This window comes from Canis lupus, chromosome 2 (genome assembly GCF_003254725.2).
Source record: "Canis lupus dingo isolate Sandy chromosome 2, ASM325472v2, whole genome shotgun sequence".
NCBI classification, from domain to species: Eukaryota; Metazoa; Chordata; class Mammalia; order Carnivora; family Canidae; genus Canis; species Canis lupus.
The window spans coordinates 79,897,070-79,913,738 of NC_064244.1; the positions used below are offsets into that span (position 1 = coordinate 79,897,070).

Sequence of the window (16,669 nt, forward strand, 5' to 3'; positions counted from 1 at the left end):
CCGGGTGGCTCAGCAGCTGAGCATCTATCTGCCTTTGGCCCAGGGCATGATCCTGGGGTCTCAGGATCGAGTTCCACATCGGGCTCCCTGCATGGAGCCTGCCTCTCCCTCTGCCTGTGTCTCTGCCTCTCTCTCTCTCTCTCTCTCATTAATAAGTAAATAAATAAAATCTTAAAAAAAAATTCCCTCCCTAAAGAAGTCTATGCTTTGCGGGACACCTGGGTGCCTCAGCAGTTGAGTGTCTGCCTTTGGCTCAGGGCATGGTCCCAGGATCCGGGATCAAGTCCCACATCAGGCTCCCAGGGAGGTGCCTGCTTCCCCCCTGCCTATGTCTCTGCCTCTGGCTCTCTGTGTCTCTCATGAATAAATAAATAAATCTTAAAAAAAAAAAAGAAAAAAGTCTATGCTTTGGTAACGTATCTCAAAAGTGCCCTTTTGCTTCACTGTGACAAAAAGCCAGAGACAAGCACTTGTGGAAAAACTACTATAAGGCAGGAGACCCGCCAATGCTGGACCCTCAGAGGTAAGGCAATCCTTGTTGAAGAAGAGAGCCCAGCCAGGAGGGAGGAGACAGATAAGCAAACCACAGTTGCTATATTAGGGGTATGAACAGTGTTTTGAAAGAGAAGTGGAGAGCGAGCAACTCTGCGATGAGGAGCCTGAGACAACTGCAGAGACCTAAAGAAAGAGTATCAAGGAAAAGAGAGGAGCATAAAAAATCAGGGCAAAAGAGGATAAAAACATGAATAGAAGGAAAGGAAAAAAGGAAAGGGACCTCAAATAAGAAATTTCCTAAGCTGAAAACCATCTGAGATTACTTGAGCTGCAGTAGGCAATGTTTTTTGTTTGTTTTTAAAGATTTTATTCATTTATTCATGAGACACAACAGAGAGAGAGGCAGAAAGAGAGAGAGAGAGAGAGAGAGAGAGAGAGAGAGAGAGAGGCAGAGACACAGGCAGAGGGAGAAGCAGGCTCCACCAGGGAGCCTGACATGGGACTCCATGCCAGGTCTCCAGGATCACGGTCTGTGCTGAAGGCGGCGCTAAACCGCTGAGCCACCCAGGCTGCCCAAGCAATGGGTTTCATTAGCTGTATGAATACTATTCAAAAAGTTGCTGCAGAAAATCAGCTATACTTCCCAGGGCCAGCAAGATTAAGACTTTGAAGAAACCAGAAGAACCAGAAAACTCTGAGGGGCTCTGGCAGCGTATGCTGTAAAGATGAAACAATTCTTACTTACTTGGAAGGGAAAGCTGCTTCCTGCCTTCCTTCCCAAGTTCATGTGGCTTTCAGGACCTCCCCGCAACTGCCTAGGAAGAGGAAGTCCTTTGGGCACGCTCTCCAGCTACATCTCCAGTCCAGTAGCCACCACCACACGTGGCTGGAGAGCACTTCACATGTGGCCAGTCCCAACTGAGCTGTATTTTAAGCGCCAAATGCACAGTACATTTCCCAGACTTAGTCCAAAAATAGTGCAAAATAGCTCATTAACCTATTTTCAATATTGATTACATGCTGACATGATACTATTTGGGATATACTGCATTACATTTAAAATACTGAAATTAGGAGCACCTGGCTGACTCAGCAGGTGGAACATGTGACTCCTGATCTCTTGATCTCGGGGTCATGAGTTCGAGTCCCCCACCCCCACAGCTGGGTGTAGAGATTATTTAAATAAAACTTTAAAAAATATTAAAATTAATCCTGTTTCTTTCTTTTTTTTAATTTTTATTTATTATTTATGATAGTCACAGAGAGAGAGAGAGAGAGAGAGAGAGGCAGAGACACAGGCAGAGGGAGAAGCAGACTCCATGCACCGGGAGCCCGACGTGGGACTCGATCCCGGGTCTCCAGGAATGTGCCCTGGGCCAAAGGCAGGCGCCAAACCGCTGCGCCACCCAGGGATCCCAATCCTGTTTCTTTAAGATTTTATTTTTTCATTTGAGAGAGAGAGAGAGAGAGAGAGCACAGGAGCAGAAGGGAGAGGCAGAGGGAGAAACAGACTTCCCACTAAGCAGGAAGCCCAATGCAGGGCTCAATCCCAGGACCCTGAGACCATGACCTGAGCCAAAGGCAGACATTTAAGAATCTGAGTCACCCAGGTGTCCCAATCCCACCTGTTTCTTTTTACTTTTTAAATGTGGCTTCTAGGAAGTTTTAAATTACATGTGTGGCTTGAGTGGTACTTCTCTTGGACAACACTGGTTGAGATCTAACCTTAGAATAAAATGTATTTATCTCTGTTATACATTTAATCTTCCAGCAACTAGTGACTCAGCTCTCTAAGGACCCAAGGGGCATGTTTACAGATGTGCAAAACCTACTCTGGTGGGTCCTGTCATTTTGGCATGACAGCTAGCACTTACCCCATGCCCCATATTTGGCCCAGGCCCTGGTCCAAGTAACACTCACCATCCTGCGCCAAACTAGCTCTGAAACTGTTGTCAGGAGTCCCCAATGACCTCCACTGTTGCCAGATTCAACGGTTAATTCTACGTCTTCACTCAACTTCTCAGCATCATCCCACACTGCTCAAAACTCCTTCCTTAAAGCATATTCTTTTTTTTTTAGGAAGGGAGAAAGGGAGGCGATGGAGAGAGAGAATACCAAGGAGGCTCCATGGCAAGCATGGAGCCCGACATGGGGCTCAATCCCACAATCCTGAGATGATGACTTGAGCCAAAATCAAGAATTGGACACTCAATTGACTGAGCCACCCAGGTGCTCCTCTTAAAGCATCTTTTATACCAGCCTCCCAGATCCCACCTTCCCAGTCTCCTCCTACCTCCCTGGCTAGCTCCTCTCACATCTCATATTTGATTTCTTTTGTAACAAGATAGGCTCCTCTTCCTCTCCAGACCCCTTGAGGTTGGAGAGTTTGCACCTTTCCTCTGCTGCAGCTCTACTGGCTTATTTGATTATCTCATCTAGTTCCACAGCCTTTTTTTTTCTTTTTTTAAAGATTCTGTTTATTTGAGAGAGAGAGAGTGAGCATGAGTAGGGTGGGGGGAAGCAGAGGGAAAGGGAGAAGCAGACTCCCTGCTGAGCAGGGAGCCCCACACAGGGCTCAATCCAAGGACTCTGGAATCATGACCAGAGCTGAACGCAGACACTTAACCGAGCCATCCACACCCCCCTACGCACAGCTTTATAGACATTGATATACAATGCTGACTAAACACACCCAGTTTGATTTCACAGGGACCTAACCTCATCGGCTCCAAAACCAACCTCTTGATTTCACTCACTCACCCAAGCCTGCTTCTCCCACATTCCCTCCACTTAGGCCATCTCAGAAATTCCAGTGTTCTGGCAATTCAGACCAAAAATTCTGGAGTCCTCTGTGATGCCTCTTTCTTACTTGGTTCTACTTCCAAAACATATCCTAAATTTTCTCAACACTTCTGCTGCTATGACCATAGCCCTTGAATGAACAGCTGAAATAGCATCCTCATCAGTTTGTTTTCACTCTTGCCCCTAGAATTTATTTTACACACAGCAGCCAGAATGATCCTTTAAAAAACCAAGTCAGCCTCTGCTCAACACCCTCACATGGCTTCCTATTTCTTTCTTTCTTTTTTTTTTTTGGCTTCCTATTTCAAGGTAATATCCATCATGACCTACTAGTCTATAGGATCTGGTTCCCTGCTATCTCTGACCTCTTCTACCACTTTGTGCTACTATTATCCCCCACCTATTCCTCAAATAAAACAAGCATGCTTCAGCCTCAGGACCTCTGCACTTGCTGTTCCCTCCTCCTGGAATGCACTTTTCACCAGCATCTGCACACTTGCTTTCTTACTTTCTCTCTGCCTATCTTTATGGAGAGGCCTTCTCTGAACCCTCCACCCAAAATGGCACCTCTGCCAGTCACTTTCTATGCTCCTCATCTCTTTTCTTTTTCACCATGTATGTATATACATTATTGTTTACTGTCCATCTTTCTACACTAGAAAGCAAGCTTTATGAGAAGAAACTTCATTCACTACAGTTGTCCATAGTGCCTAAAATAGTACCCAACACATAGAATTAATGAGCCTCCTATGAAATAGGATTTTAGAGATATATTCCCATTTCACAAATGATTTAGAAATCAATCCTGAGAGGTTATGTAACTCGGCCATGGTTCCACAACTAGTATGGAGCAGAGCCAGAATTTGAAATGGGTCTATCTGGGTCCAAAGGCAGCAACACTATCCATGTCCTAAAAAACAGCTAAGGGGGTGCCTGGGTGGCACAGTTTGTTTGGGCATCCAACGCTTGGTTTTGGCTGAGGTCAGAATTTCAGGATTGTGAGATCAAGCCTGGCGTCTGGCTCTGTAATCAGCATGGAGTCTGCTTGGGACTCTCTCTCTCCCTCTGCCCCTTTCCCCCAACTTGCATGTGTGTGCTCTAGTGCACACACTCTCTCAAATATTTAAAAAACAAAAACAAAAAGACAAAATAGAGCTAAGGCTGCCACAGGCATTTCTCAGCAGCAGTGGTGGCAGCAGCATTCTCCAAGCAGCTGCCACAGGTTCCTGAAAGGAAGGCACTGTGCACCCTTCATCACCTCTCATCCTCACCACAATCCAAGGGATGTACAGCAGTACAGCAGCCTTGCTACACGCTCCGAGGTTAAATGACTTGCCTAAGGCCACTCAACTAGTAAATGACAAAACTGAAGCCTAAATCTCAAGAGGAGGAAGCAATAAGTTTCAGGAGTGTGGCTAGTGGGTGGCCACAGGAACCACTAAGACAGGATGAAGGGTGGCAGGGTACACCAACTTGCCTTCTCTGCACCCCAGGCCAGGTGAGTGCAAGCTCAGGGTTCCCAAGGAAGGGCTACAGCAGTAGCAGACCACAACAAAGTCCAGATCTCAAATCTGTAAAGTACCCAAAAGGAAATAATTCTTTTTTTTTTTTTTAAGATTTTATTTATTTATTCATGAGACACACACAGAGAGAGGCAGAGACACAGGCAGAGAGAGAAGCAGGCGCCATGCAGGGAGCCCGATGTGGGACTCGATCCCGGGACTCCAGGATCAGGCCCTGGACCAAAGGCAGACGCTTAACCTCTGAGCCACCCTGGCATCCCAAAAGGAAATAATTCTTAAGTAGAGAACAAGTCTCACAATTTAAATGGATCCCAAGCTGGAGGGCTCAGACACTGTGAGTTGCCATGTTGAGACTGTTTCTTTCGGCTTCCAGGGCAGGGCGGGAATCCATGCAACTCTTTCCCTTAAAGGTGCAGAAGAGGCAGCAGTGTGAGTAATGGTGGTGAGCCCTGTCCTTAGAATAAAACAGTGGGTAGAGTCTATTGGGGCTCCCCTTTCTCTGCATTTACTATTGCTTTTCCCTTGCATCTTGTACAGAGAACAGTGTATTAGCCCTCAGGCGCAGCAATAAGAGAGAGCCCTCAGCCAGTCTTAGGAACTTCCTACTCTACCCAGACAGAGGCCATACTGGGGAAGCTGGAGACCTGGGGTACGACGCCCTCACGCTCATGGCAATGGCATTCTCTGCTCTAACATCTGCCGTTTTGCAAGATCTCTTACTAAGTGCTTCCTTCAACTCTCACCATCAGGCAAGGCAGATTTTATTAACCTGATTTTACAAAAGAAGAAAACGAAGCTGAGAGAAAGGTAGGCAGTGAGTGATCTGGCCAACAATCAGATCTGGCACCTAAACCTCTAGCCTTGCCTTCAGACTTTCTTTATTGCCGCGGACGAGGAAGTAGGTCAGTAACTGGCAGAAGTGACCTACTCTTTCTTCCTTTTATAAAGACTACAAGTCTCCTCTCCCAAAGGAAATGTGCACTCGGACTCTGGGGAATGGAACAAAGTCATTCTTACCTCCCCTCTACACCAACAGCTACACCACCAGGAGGTTTTATCCAAACACCCAAGGGCACTGTCATCAAACACTAGTTAGAATCATGGCACTAAGCAGGAGCAGCAAACACAATGCCTTCAGGGCCAAGCTAATAAAGCAAGCAGGACAGAACACAACAGGTCCCACAATAAATAAAGTGGGGACTCCAGAGGACAGGAGAGCAACCAAGACCCAGGTAAAGGCATTCAAATTCAATATATAACTGTGTATACCCCAATAGAGTATATAGGCTGAATCCCCCAAAGCCGCCAGTTTGCAACTACAGCTACAGGGATCCTTAAAATATCGGGCAGAGGTATTAAATCTTCTCAAGAGATCTGAGCAAAACTTACGTCTATTATTCCTTTTCACTTGGCCAGATATTAAAAATTTATTTCCCACTTATGATCAAGCTTTCAACCAGCATGTCACTTGCCCTCAGTGATACACTGACAGTAGCGCTGTCCTCTTGGCTCTTGAGAACCAGATTGGAGTTTCTCAGAGACAGAAAATTTATTAGTTCATTATCAGGCTGCAGAGACAGAAGATCAATCCAGGTGAAACAAGTCACAATACCTCAAATGAACTAGCAACTAAACATCCTAAAGCATTTAACTGGTTAATTATCTTCTGAAAAGCAAAAGTAAACAACAGTCCAAAAAGGTCCCTAAGTGAGGGCTCAGGATGCCAATAGCTGACCTGTGATCGACCAAGTGATTTCCTCTCCCGGACACTGGGAATAAAAACACCTCCATGTCACTAGGTCATGTTGATTGACTGCGACAATGAACATACAAATGCACTCTGCCTAGCCTGTAGTGAGCCCTTAGGATGCTATCCAAGAAGCCCTTCCAAAAGGGGCCTGTGGGATTGCGGAATTTGGGGGCTTATGGTCAGAGTCGCTCACCAGTGAGATATGTAACCAGGTAGCAAAAACTGACAGCTGGAGGGTCACAAAAGCCTTTGTAAGCCAAGAAAGCCCAGAGCATGACGGCTAGGAATTTGGCTCTCAAGGTCTAGGAAGAGAGGTGACAATCCTGACCTCTCCAGACTCCAGAGTCGTAACTATCCTGTACGATCTCATCTAAGGATCACAACCCTGAAGAATGCAATTTCAACCATACATATTATTCCTTTTAGAAAGGAATGACTGTTATTTCCTGTGTTCATTTTATAAGGGAAAGAGTTTTGGGTGTGGGGAGGGGATGAGTTAGTGGGAGGAACATTTTGAAATATCATACCCTCAGGGATGAGAATCTTTATCTACATAAAGACTGAAGTCAGGATTTGTTGCTAATTTCTGCGGTGGTAGGTCTTAACCTCTATCTTCCCATCAAACATCCTGCATAGAGCTGAATGTTAAAGAGAAGGATGCTTGGCAGAAACTAGCAGTTAAAAACACTTCAGCAGGAGAAATCTCTGTGGTTACTATTTAAAAAAAAAAAAAAAACACACACACCCATTTCATTCTGTATTTTGGCCACAGCTATAAGTAGCTAAACCCAGTCTTCTCCTAGGAAACCAACAAGTCTGTAACTGTCCCAACAGAAAAAAATTTCTATTCCTGTGGGGCAAGTGTGCAGGAAAGAACACCCCATACCTTGTGAAGGCTTCTAGCTGACACAGCCAGAAAGAGACATTAACTGTGGGGAAGCCACTGCATATAAAGGTGGAAACCAGAAAGAAAGGGCTGGCCCCAAGAATACATTTGAGTCATCAGATCAGGACAATAGTCCTTGCAGGAATTTACTGAAAGCTTCAGAGAGATATACTAAGTTCTCTCTCCTGTTGTGTAAAGAAAAGCAAGAAGACCTGTGACTGTCTGAATTTCCAGCCCACAGAAACCATGACAGCTCTCTCAAACACCCAGAGCATGCCGGGAACAGGCCCCCCATGCAGCCTCAATGAAAAGAGCCAAGAAGTTATAGTGAAAAGCTCATTATCAAAAAAAAAAAAAAAAAAAAAAAAAAAAGAAAAGCTCATTATCCTACTTTCTTTGAAACCACAGTGAAACAGATCTTTTTCCAGAGTCGCTGGGACAGACTGCTCAGCATGATCATGTCTAAACTGGCCAACTGCTTTACAGAAAGTCGGAGCTGGGCATCATCACAGTCCCTAGGACCCAATCTCCCAGAAGGACTGGAATAACTTAGGAATGGCTTTCAGGCACAGTACATCTTGATTTGTGCTTTCTGATACCCCAAGTCTTATGTGTATTCTTTACTATAAAGACAAATCAGCACCAGGTAGCCCCCAAATAACTGTTATTTCTTCTCTATCCATATCCACTGTAAATATTCCATATTGACAGCAGTTACAGGGAGTGCTGAGGACCTCAAAAGTGAGGTAGAAGCCATGCATGCTTCAGGGAGAATGGCGTCTTCTCTAAAGAATGAAACGTTAATCAAAGTTCTTACCTCTTAAATTAAAATCTGTCATTATTCTGCTTAAAAAAAAAAAAAAAAGGCCTCCAAAGCTCTCTTGTGCGTTCAGGACAAAGTCCAAGTTCCCAGAACCAAGTACAAGGAGGCCCTTCCTGATCTGGCCCCTGCATACCTCTCTGGCCTCATCTCTTTCCATTCAGCCCTGCCAACCCCCTACCCTACAGCCAGAAAGAAGTATTTGAGTATTCGTAGCTCTCCCAATGCAATGCGGCACATTCTTCTCTTGCTATCTACATGCACATTGGGCCTTTATCTACCCACCCCTCCCAGACTTACTACAACTTAATTAAGGGTCCTTTGAAGGATCACCTTCTCTACAGAACTGTCTCTGATCTTAGCCATGGTACCCCATCTATGCCTCTTCCAAAGAAAGTGCTGCCTTACCCATCCGACTCCTCTACTGGACTGTGCCCAGTGCCTGGTACACAGTCAGTATGCAGTGCTGACTGAGACCTTCCTATAGTAGACTTGTATGCCACCCAGTATCACTGATGGGATAATGTTTAGAGGCCTAAAGAGGGTAGAAAGTAAACATAAATTTGAATTTAGTCTAGAAGGCCAGTCATCCTTTTTAACTTGATACATTTTCTTCCAATTAGCTACATGACTTGCCCTTGCCAAAAACAAAAAGCAACTTTTGATATGCAAAGAAATCAGACAGGCTGCCAATACATTATAATAACTACCAGTCTAATTCCATTTGTGTACCATCTATCTTCCCCTAGGATTGGGTTAGCCCATAACCTACAAGATGGACTAGCTTATGTCTCTTTTTTTTTTTCCTGGTCTAAACAAGTGAATATATAAAGCTTCAAACTGTCAGAAATTGAGCAAACTGTTGATTTGATTTTTTAAAAAGATTTTATTTATTTATTTGAGATAGTGTGAGTGAACACAGGAGAAGAGAGGAGGCAGAGGGAAGAGAAGCAGGCTCTCCACTGGGAAGGGAGCCCGATGTGGGGCTCAATCCCAAGACCCTGGGATCATGACCGAACAAAAGGCAGATGCTTAACTGACTAAGCCACCCAGGCACTCGATTTGATTTTTTTTCTTTTCCCAGAGCACAAAGATGTCTTCTCATTATAAAATGCTCCCCTGAAATGTGCTTAAGACAAAGGGTAGAATTTAAAGTTTGAATGAACATTAATTCAGTTGACATTTTCATTTCTCCCAAAGGCAGTATATTTTTATTTTTTAATTTTTTTAAAAAGATTTTTATTTATTCATGAGAGACAAAGGCAGAGACACAGGCAGAGGGAGAAGCAGGCTCCTTGCAGGGAGCCCAAAGTGGGACTCAATCCTGGGTCTCCAGAAACACGCCCTGAGCCAAAAGTAGATACTCAACCACTGAGCCACCCAGGTGTTCTCAAGGCAGTATATTTTTAAAGAAGCATTTCCTTAGTGGAATATAAGCTATATTCCTTGAATTGTCCTTTGATTGGGGATGTAACTCCTTGGGAGGAAACAGGCAAAGGAACAATTCTGTATTAGGTCAGTGTTCATACTAAAAGCAAAAAAGCAGCCTATTTACAGACCACCTGAAGTATTTCTCAAAGCCTTCCTCAGAATGACACAATAGGACTCAATATTGAGTATTTTGAAGATATGCAAGAAAAAATGACCTCATAATTATGGACACATAAGACATTCCAGCATGATGTCAAAATTTTTTGTGGTGATTAGAGCCTCTACTTTCAAGGACTAGACCTCTAGATCATATAAAGTTAGAGTGATTACTTTATAAATTACTTTATAAATTTATAAAGTTAGAGTGATTACTTTATAAATTAATTAGCTGATGTCCATTTGCTAGTTTTCTTACCACCCAGGATGTTTTTTTGGAAAGGTGGGTACTTGACACTCATTACCATGTATCAGTTGGAAGACAGGATAAACAGAAGGTAAGATTTTTACATACACAACTGGCTACATCTGAAAGACATGTACAGTCAGTTGGTTTGCCAGTGGTGTGAACATTCCCTCCCTGGCTCCTCTCCTGCAAAAGTGTACATTTACAAAACCCTTTGTGAAATTCAAAAAGGGAATCAAATTTAAGAGAGCTTTTAAATATAAGCCGAAAGCAAACATCTTAAAAAAGAAAGGTGGGGATGCCTGGGTGGCTCAGCGGTTTAGCGCCAGCCTTTGAGCCACGACAGGATCCTGGAGACCCAGGATCGAGTCCCATATCAAGCTCCTTGCATGGAGCCTGCTTCTACCTCTGCCTGTGTCCTTGCCTCTCTCTTTCTCTGTCTCTCATGAATAAATGAATAAAATTTAAAAAAGAGAGAGAAAAAAAAAGAAAGGCAATGCCCAACTCCCAAGTTTTCTTCCAGATCTCAGGCAAAGAGATGGCAAATTGCTACAGATTGAACCCTTCTTTAGAGTCAAGATAGGCTTGGTGTCAAATCCCAGCTCCCTACTTACTATCTGTGCGACTTTGAGCAAGATAGGTTACTCCCTAAACCTCAGTTTTCTTATTATAAAAGGAGAATACCTCTACAGCTCATTTCAATAGTTCAATTAAAAGAAATAAAAAAAAACTTGCATTTGGGCAGTTACCGCACATTGTTATCACCAAGGAAGGCAAGGTTTGGGTTCCATCTCTGTACCTGGCACTTTTAAACGGTTTTAGTGAAGTATAGTAGAAAGAACACCGGAAGCGTCGGAAAGATCTAAGTTAAATCTTATACCCTTGGGATTCATTCAGCTGTAAAACGTGGGACTGGGCTAGCTGATCCCTAAGTGAATCACACGTTCCGAAAAACAAAAGTAACCTCCCCCCCCCATTTCTGAATCCTGCATTCATTCTTGTTTTCATTTTTCTTCTTTAACCGTGAAATACTCATGTCCCTTGTGAACAGGTGAGAAAAACCAAAGAGAGGCCAAGATGCTCGAGCAACTTATCATTTGAGTCACACTCAAATTGTAGGCCATGCTTCTTTGAGGGAGGGTGCACGTGAAGGGTGTCTGAATGATGCCCTCCTATTAGTGGTAGGCAATAAACGCCTGCACCCGGAAACTTTGCATTCTCTGGCACGAAGTCACTTCTAAAGCACACTGCCCTACCTAGCACAGAGACACCAAAAAAAAAAAAAAAAAAAAAAAAAATGTTTGTCGAATAAATTTCCCAGATGACACCTGTTGCTGCTGCTCCCTAAAAAACCTTTCCATTGCTCGCCTGACTCGAGTCAAAAATCCAAGAGAGATGGCCAGCACGTGACTGTGCCAAACACCTTCTGAGCGAATTAATTCTTCAAATCCTTAATGATGCCAAGTGGAAAAACATAAAACACCGTGAAAGAAATGCTGAACCACCGGAAAAGAAAAAAGAAAAAAAAAAAAAACAGGGAAGAAAAAAAAAAAAAAAAAACCTTCGAAGCGAAGCCAAGTTTCAACATTCCCGCAGAGATAGTCCCACTGCTGCAGAGGGGTCGATGTGTCGGCCTCCTCCAGCTCCGATGAGCACCCTCAGAGGCGCTGGGGGGGGGGCGGGTGGACCCCAGCTCCTGTTCCACGCCCCCCACTCCCGACACATAAACCCTGAAGGTGGGGGGGCCACTCGAGCCAACACGGAGCGGACACGAACACGAGGAGGCCGGGGGGGGGGGGGGGGCCTCTCCGCATCCTCAGCAGGCGCCGCCGCACAACCGCACACTCTGAAACACCCCCAAAAAGCCGATCGCCAAGCCAACCAACCTAACAGACACTCGGCTGCGGCTGTTCCAGCTCGGGATAAACTCTCCTCCTACACAGCTTCAGAGAGTCCCAACCAAAAAAACTCCAAAAAAGCAGAATCGAACGGTCCGCTCCCCCCCACCCCCCTCCCCTCCCCTCCCAGGAATGCGGCTACTTTACAGATCGCGAGCTCGCCCGGAGACCTTCGCCCCCGGGGCCGGGGCGGGGGCGGGGGCGGGGGAGGAGCTGGGGGGGGGCGCTCGGGTCGTTGGGTGGTTCCCCGGGGAGAGGGGCTGCCCGCCGGGCTTTCGGTTGTTGCACAAGGGGTCCCCGGGAGACCCGCCAGCCGCGGGCTCTCAGAGTAAAAGTGAAAAAGAAAAGAGAGGAAAAAAAAAAAAAAAAAAAAGAAAAGCCCAGACTCGCCCACCGCGGCGGAAGGCGCAAAGCAAAGGGGGATTTTTCCGCACAGAGTGGAGGGGCCCAGAGCCGACTCGATTTCCCCTCCTGCCCCCGCGCGCCGCCCGGGCCCACATGGTGCGCGGCTCAGCATCAGAGCGCAGGAACTTTAAAATGGTGACTCGGGCGCGGGTGGGGGTGTCTGGCGGCGACACCCTGGAGAGGGAGGCTCAGAGAGTCCCCGGGACGAGCGAGCGGACGCGGGAACCTGGAGAGGAGGCCCCGGGGGGCGGGTGGGGAGCCCCGGGTGACGCGCACGTCGCGGGGATGCAGGGAGGCGCACCGGGCAGAGGTGGAGGGAGAAATGGAACGCGGCCCCTTTAAGAGGCCTTCACGGCGCTCAGGGACCGGGGGCCTCTCGTCCACCCCCGGCCCGGCGTGTGGGGCCCTTCCTCGGGGAGAACCATCCCCAGGCCCGCTCCCCGGAGGCTTCCCTCCCGCCAGGTCCCGCCCGGCCCTGCCCCGCGGCGGCGACTCCTCCTTACCCCGCTGTCTGCCGCCTCCTCCCAGCTCTCAGCGACCTCCTCATCTTCCATCTTACTCGCCGCTTTCCCTCCTCCCCCACCCCCTCCCCGCGCCTGCGCCCTGAAGCGCGCCTCCGTCGCGGGCGCCGGCACGCAAGGCTTTCCTCAATGGACCCCGCCCCTTGCCCAGCCCGGAAGTGGCCCCAGAGGCCGCGCCCCCCGCCCCCACGAGCACCGCGGAAGCCATCTTGGAAAGGGGCAGAGGAACCAGAAAGCTGCCCTTTTTCTTAAGGGCAGCGTGTTAAGTCTCGTAGCGGACGGGAGAGCCCGTGTGAAGTCATCGTCTTGAGTGCGGAAGGTGTGTTCTTTGGAACCATCTTTTCTAAGGGCAGGCAGTCGCTGAAAACTTTTTTTTTCTTCTTTAAGCCAGTCGTAATCTTCATAAACCGCAGGTTACATTTTTTTTTTTTTCCCCAAAGCTCTGAAAATATTTTGTATCCCACCGGAGGATGAAAAATATCTGCTGATGCATGACACATTATTTCTGCGTAATAGTGTGAAAATGTTTACAGGTTTTCCTGCACGTAGAGCAAATATTCCAAGCATCTGTTAACCCTCCACTGTAAAAACGTGGTTAGATCATAATTCTGGCACCTGAGCTGGGCAACCAGCACGACTAAAGTTCTCCTGGGTCATTAAATGAGAGATGCATTCATCAGCATTTCCTTAAAAATTTACTTAGAGGGATCCCTGGGTGGCGCAGCGGTTTGGCGCCTGCCTTTGGCCCAGGGCGCGATCCTGGAGACCCGGGATCGAGTCCCACATCGGGCTCCCGGTGCATGGAGCCTGCTTCTCCCTCTGCCTGTGTCTCTGCCTCTGTCTCTCTCTCTGTGATTATCATGAATAAATAAAAAATTAAAAAAAAAAAATTTACTTAGGCGTCTTCCTAAACAGTATTTCTCTTTTATTTTTTCTCCAGTGCCAAGGTAGAGATCTTGAACTTTAAAAAGTGTGACTTCGGATACTTCCAACTTGAACAAGCTCATGTGATCTTATGCAAGTTACTTAAGATGTCTGTGCCTCGGTTTCCCCAAGTGTACAAAAAAGGAGATGATAATAGTAGCAGCTGCTTCAAAGGTTGGTTGTCAGAATTAAACTAGCTACTATGCAGAAAAGCATAGGACTGTGCTTGACCCACAGTAAGACTTACAGAGGTTAGCTATTATCATCACAGGGGGTGTCTTGCACCAAAGAACACTTGACATTCTCTCATTCGTTCTTTCCCAAAACTCAAAACCAAGGGAAAAGTAAACACCATCTATTTTTATTCTCACTGATGGTTTCCTATAGGCCTCTCAGTATCAAGACTGCCATTTGGTAGTATTGGATTTAGCTGTTGTAATCCAATGATCTAACCTGACCTGTGTTTCTCTCCTGTTTTTAGCATGCCATTAATCTTTCTAAAGTAACAGCTTCCTGTTGAGAATTTTTGCAGTTGTATTTCTAATCATTATTACAAACTGCAATCATGTATTAAATGTTACCAGCCTTTAGGGGCGCCTGGGTGGCTCAGTGGTTGAGTGCTTGCCTTCGGCTCAGGATGTGATCCTGGAGTCCCAGGATCAACTTCCACATTGGGTTCCCTGAATGGAGCCTGCTTCTCCCTCTGCCTATGTCTCTGCCTCTCTCCCTGTGTCTCTCATGAATAAGTAGATAAAAATCTTTTTTAAAAAAGTTCTTTTTTTAAAAAAAAGATTTTTATTTATTTATTTGAGAGAGAGCATGAGCAAGGGAGAGGAGCAGAGGGAGGGAGAAGCAGATTCCTGCTGAGCAGGAGCCCCACATGGGGCTTGACCCCAGGACCCCAGGATCATGACCTGAGTCAAAGGCATACACTCAACCAACTGAGCCACCCAGGCGTCCCTGTTACTAGTCTTTAAAAGATAAAATGACATGCTTGGTAATTCTCTGGTTTCATGATTTCCTGTCTTTGAAATATGCATCATCTCTGGGCGTGTCCTCAGTCTGACATTTTTATCTAGATGCTCATGGCGTGAACCACCTACTAAACACTAAAGATTCCCAAGTTGATTTCCAGTCCTGATCTCACCTGGTGTTTCGGATTCATATAGGTAGGCTTCTTCTTGGCGTCTCCACATAGATATTCCATTAGCAGCTGAAATTCTTCAGGTCTAAAAACAACAAATATTATGAACAACCTGACCAACTTTGAAGAAAAAGGAGTTTGTTTTATTCACTCTCTGGACCTACATTTACTTTGAATACATTCTTCTGTGAATCCGTTCTCTTAAATGAATTATCCTGACTAAGCCTTAGGCACAGCAAGGAGAATGAGATTGTCTATCAGGCTTCACCTAAGTCTTGGTCTTGGGGTGTGATTAGATTTTCAAGGCAGCATTTTTTTAAGGCTTTGTAGTTTAAGCATGTTACCAGCAGAGGGAGACAGTTCCCCAAAATTTTGTTATATTTGGCACCACGCCTTAACAAAGGAAATAATTGGAGCATTCCTGGGACTGAATTTTCTAGGAGAAAAGAAAAATAGAGATCTTGGAGACATTGGAGGATGCTGCAAAGGAAATAGCTTTTGTTCCACCAGATGAGCTACCAGGAGACCAGCTCTTGTTCATCATTTGGCCCCTTTTGACCTTGGGCAAGTCCCTTCCTCATCTGTAAAATGAAGAGATGGGACCAAATAAACTGTAAAATTGAGGAAGTGGTTTTCTTCTACTGGGGGGAAAGCCCCAATAGTTGAACTAGGGGCATACACATATATTAACAGATATCCTAAAACATGAGTTTCTCTTTCCTGTGAAATATGTTTCATATACCACTCAAATTTGGGACTTGCACTCAGAACTACAGGCACTTTTGATACACCACATAAAACACTGATATGTGATAGGAATTAAGAGCAAAGCCCCGCGACACCTGGGTGGCTCAATCAGTTAAGTGTCTGTTTCAACTCAGGTCATGATCTCAGGGTCCTAAGATTGAACCCTACACCTGGCTCTGTGCTGATGTGTGTGGAGCCTGCTTAGGATTCTCTTTCTCCCCCTCCCTCTGTCCTACCCCCTCTCCAAAGAGCAAAGCCCACAGTGAGAAAACTTTCCATCTAATGCACAAGCTGAGGCTGTGTAGGTAGTTGTGTTAAGAAATAAATGCAAGGAATGGGCAGCCCAGTGGTTTAACGCCACCTTCAGTCCAGGGCATGATCCTGGAGACCCAGGATCGAGTCCCACGTTGGGCTCCCTACATGGAGCCTGCTTCTCCCTCTGCCTGTATCTCTGCCTCTCTCTCTCTCTCTGTGTCTCTCTCTCTCTGTGTCTCATGAATAAATAAATAAAATCTCTTTAAAAAAGAAATAAATGCAACGACAGAAAGAGAGAGCAAACTTAATATTTAAAGAGTATCTACCTTTTGACCTAGCAATTGCATTTCTAGGAAATTTCCCTATAGATACATTTGCCCATATGCAAATAACAAAAGTACAAAGATATTCTTTGCTACTTTGTTTATAATAACAAAACAGTAGAGACAAATGTCCATCTCTAGAGTATTTGTTTAAAAGATACATAGTACACTCATACAAAAGAATAGAATGCAATTTGTTAACAAAATTTTGATGGTCCTAAATATGCTGACATTGAATGACCCCAGAGAAGTATAGTTAAATAAATTTTTTAAAAAAGCAACGAGGTAAAGAGGAACGTATGTAGGTTGTTGCTATATGTATATGTGGGCTTTTGTGTGTGT

At 45.5% G+C, this 16,669-nt stretch overlaps 1 protein-coding gene and 1 long non-coding RNA gene across 3 annotated transcripts in view; one reads left to right on the forward strand and one right to left on the reverse strand.

The window, feature by feature from the left end:
• Positions 1–13,048, reverse strand: part of SZRD1 (SUZ RNA binding domain containing 1) — a 29,819-nt gene extending 16,771 nt beyond the window's left edge. For both annotated transcript variants that reach the window (XM_025448405.3, XM_025448404.3), the window contains exon 1: positions 12,917–13,048. In XM_025448405.3, the coding sequence (XP_025304190.1) occupies positions 12,917–12,967 (51 nt within the window). In that variant the 5' untranslated portion in view covers positions 12,968–13,048. The remainder of the gene's footprint in view (positions 1–12,916) is intronic.
• LOC112659883 (uncharacterized) lies at positions 12,272–15,608 on the forward strand. Its single transcript, XR_003136560.3, has 4 exons — positions 12,272–12,548; positions 13,875–14,032; positions 14,938–15,027; positions 15,443–15,608. It is a non-coding gene; the product is annotated as an uncharacterized LOC112659883 (long non-coding RNA).
• The last annotated feature ends 1,061 nt before the right edge of the window (positions 15,609–16,669 follow it).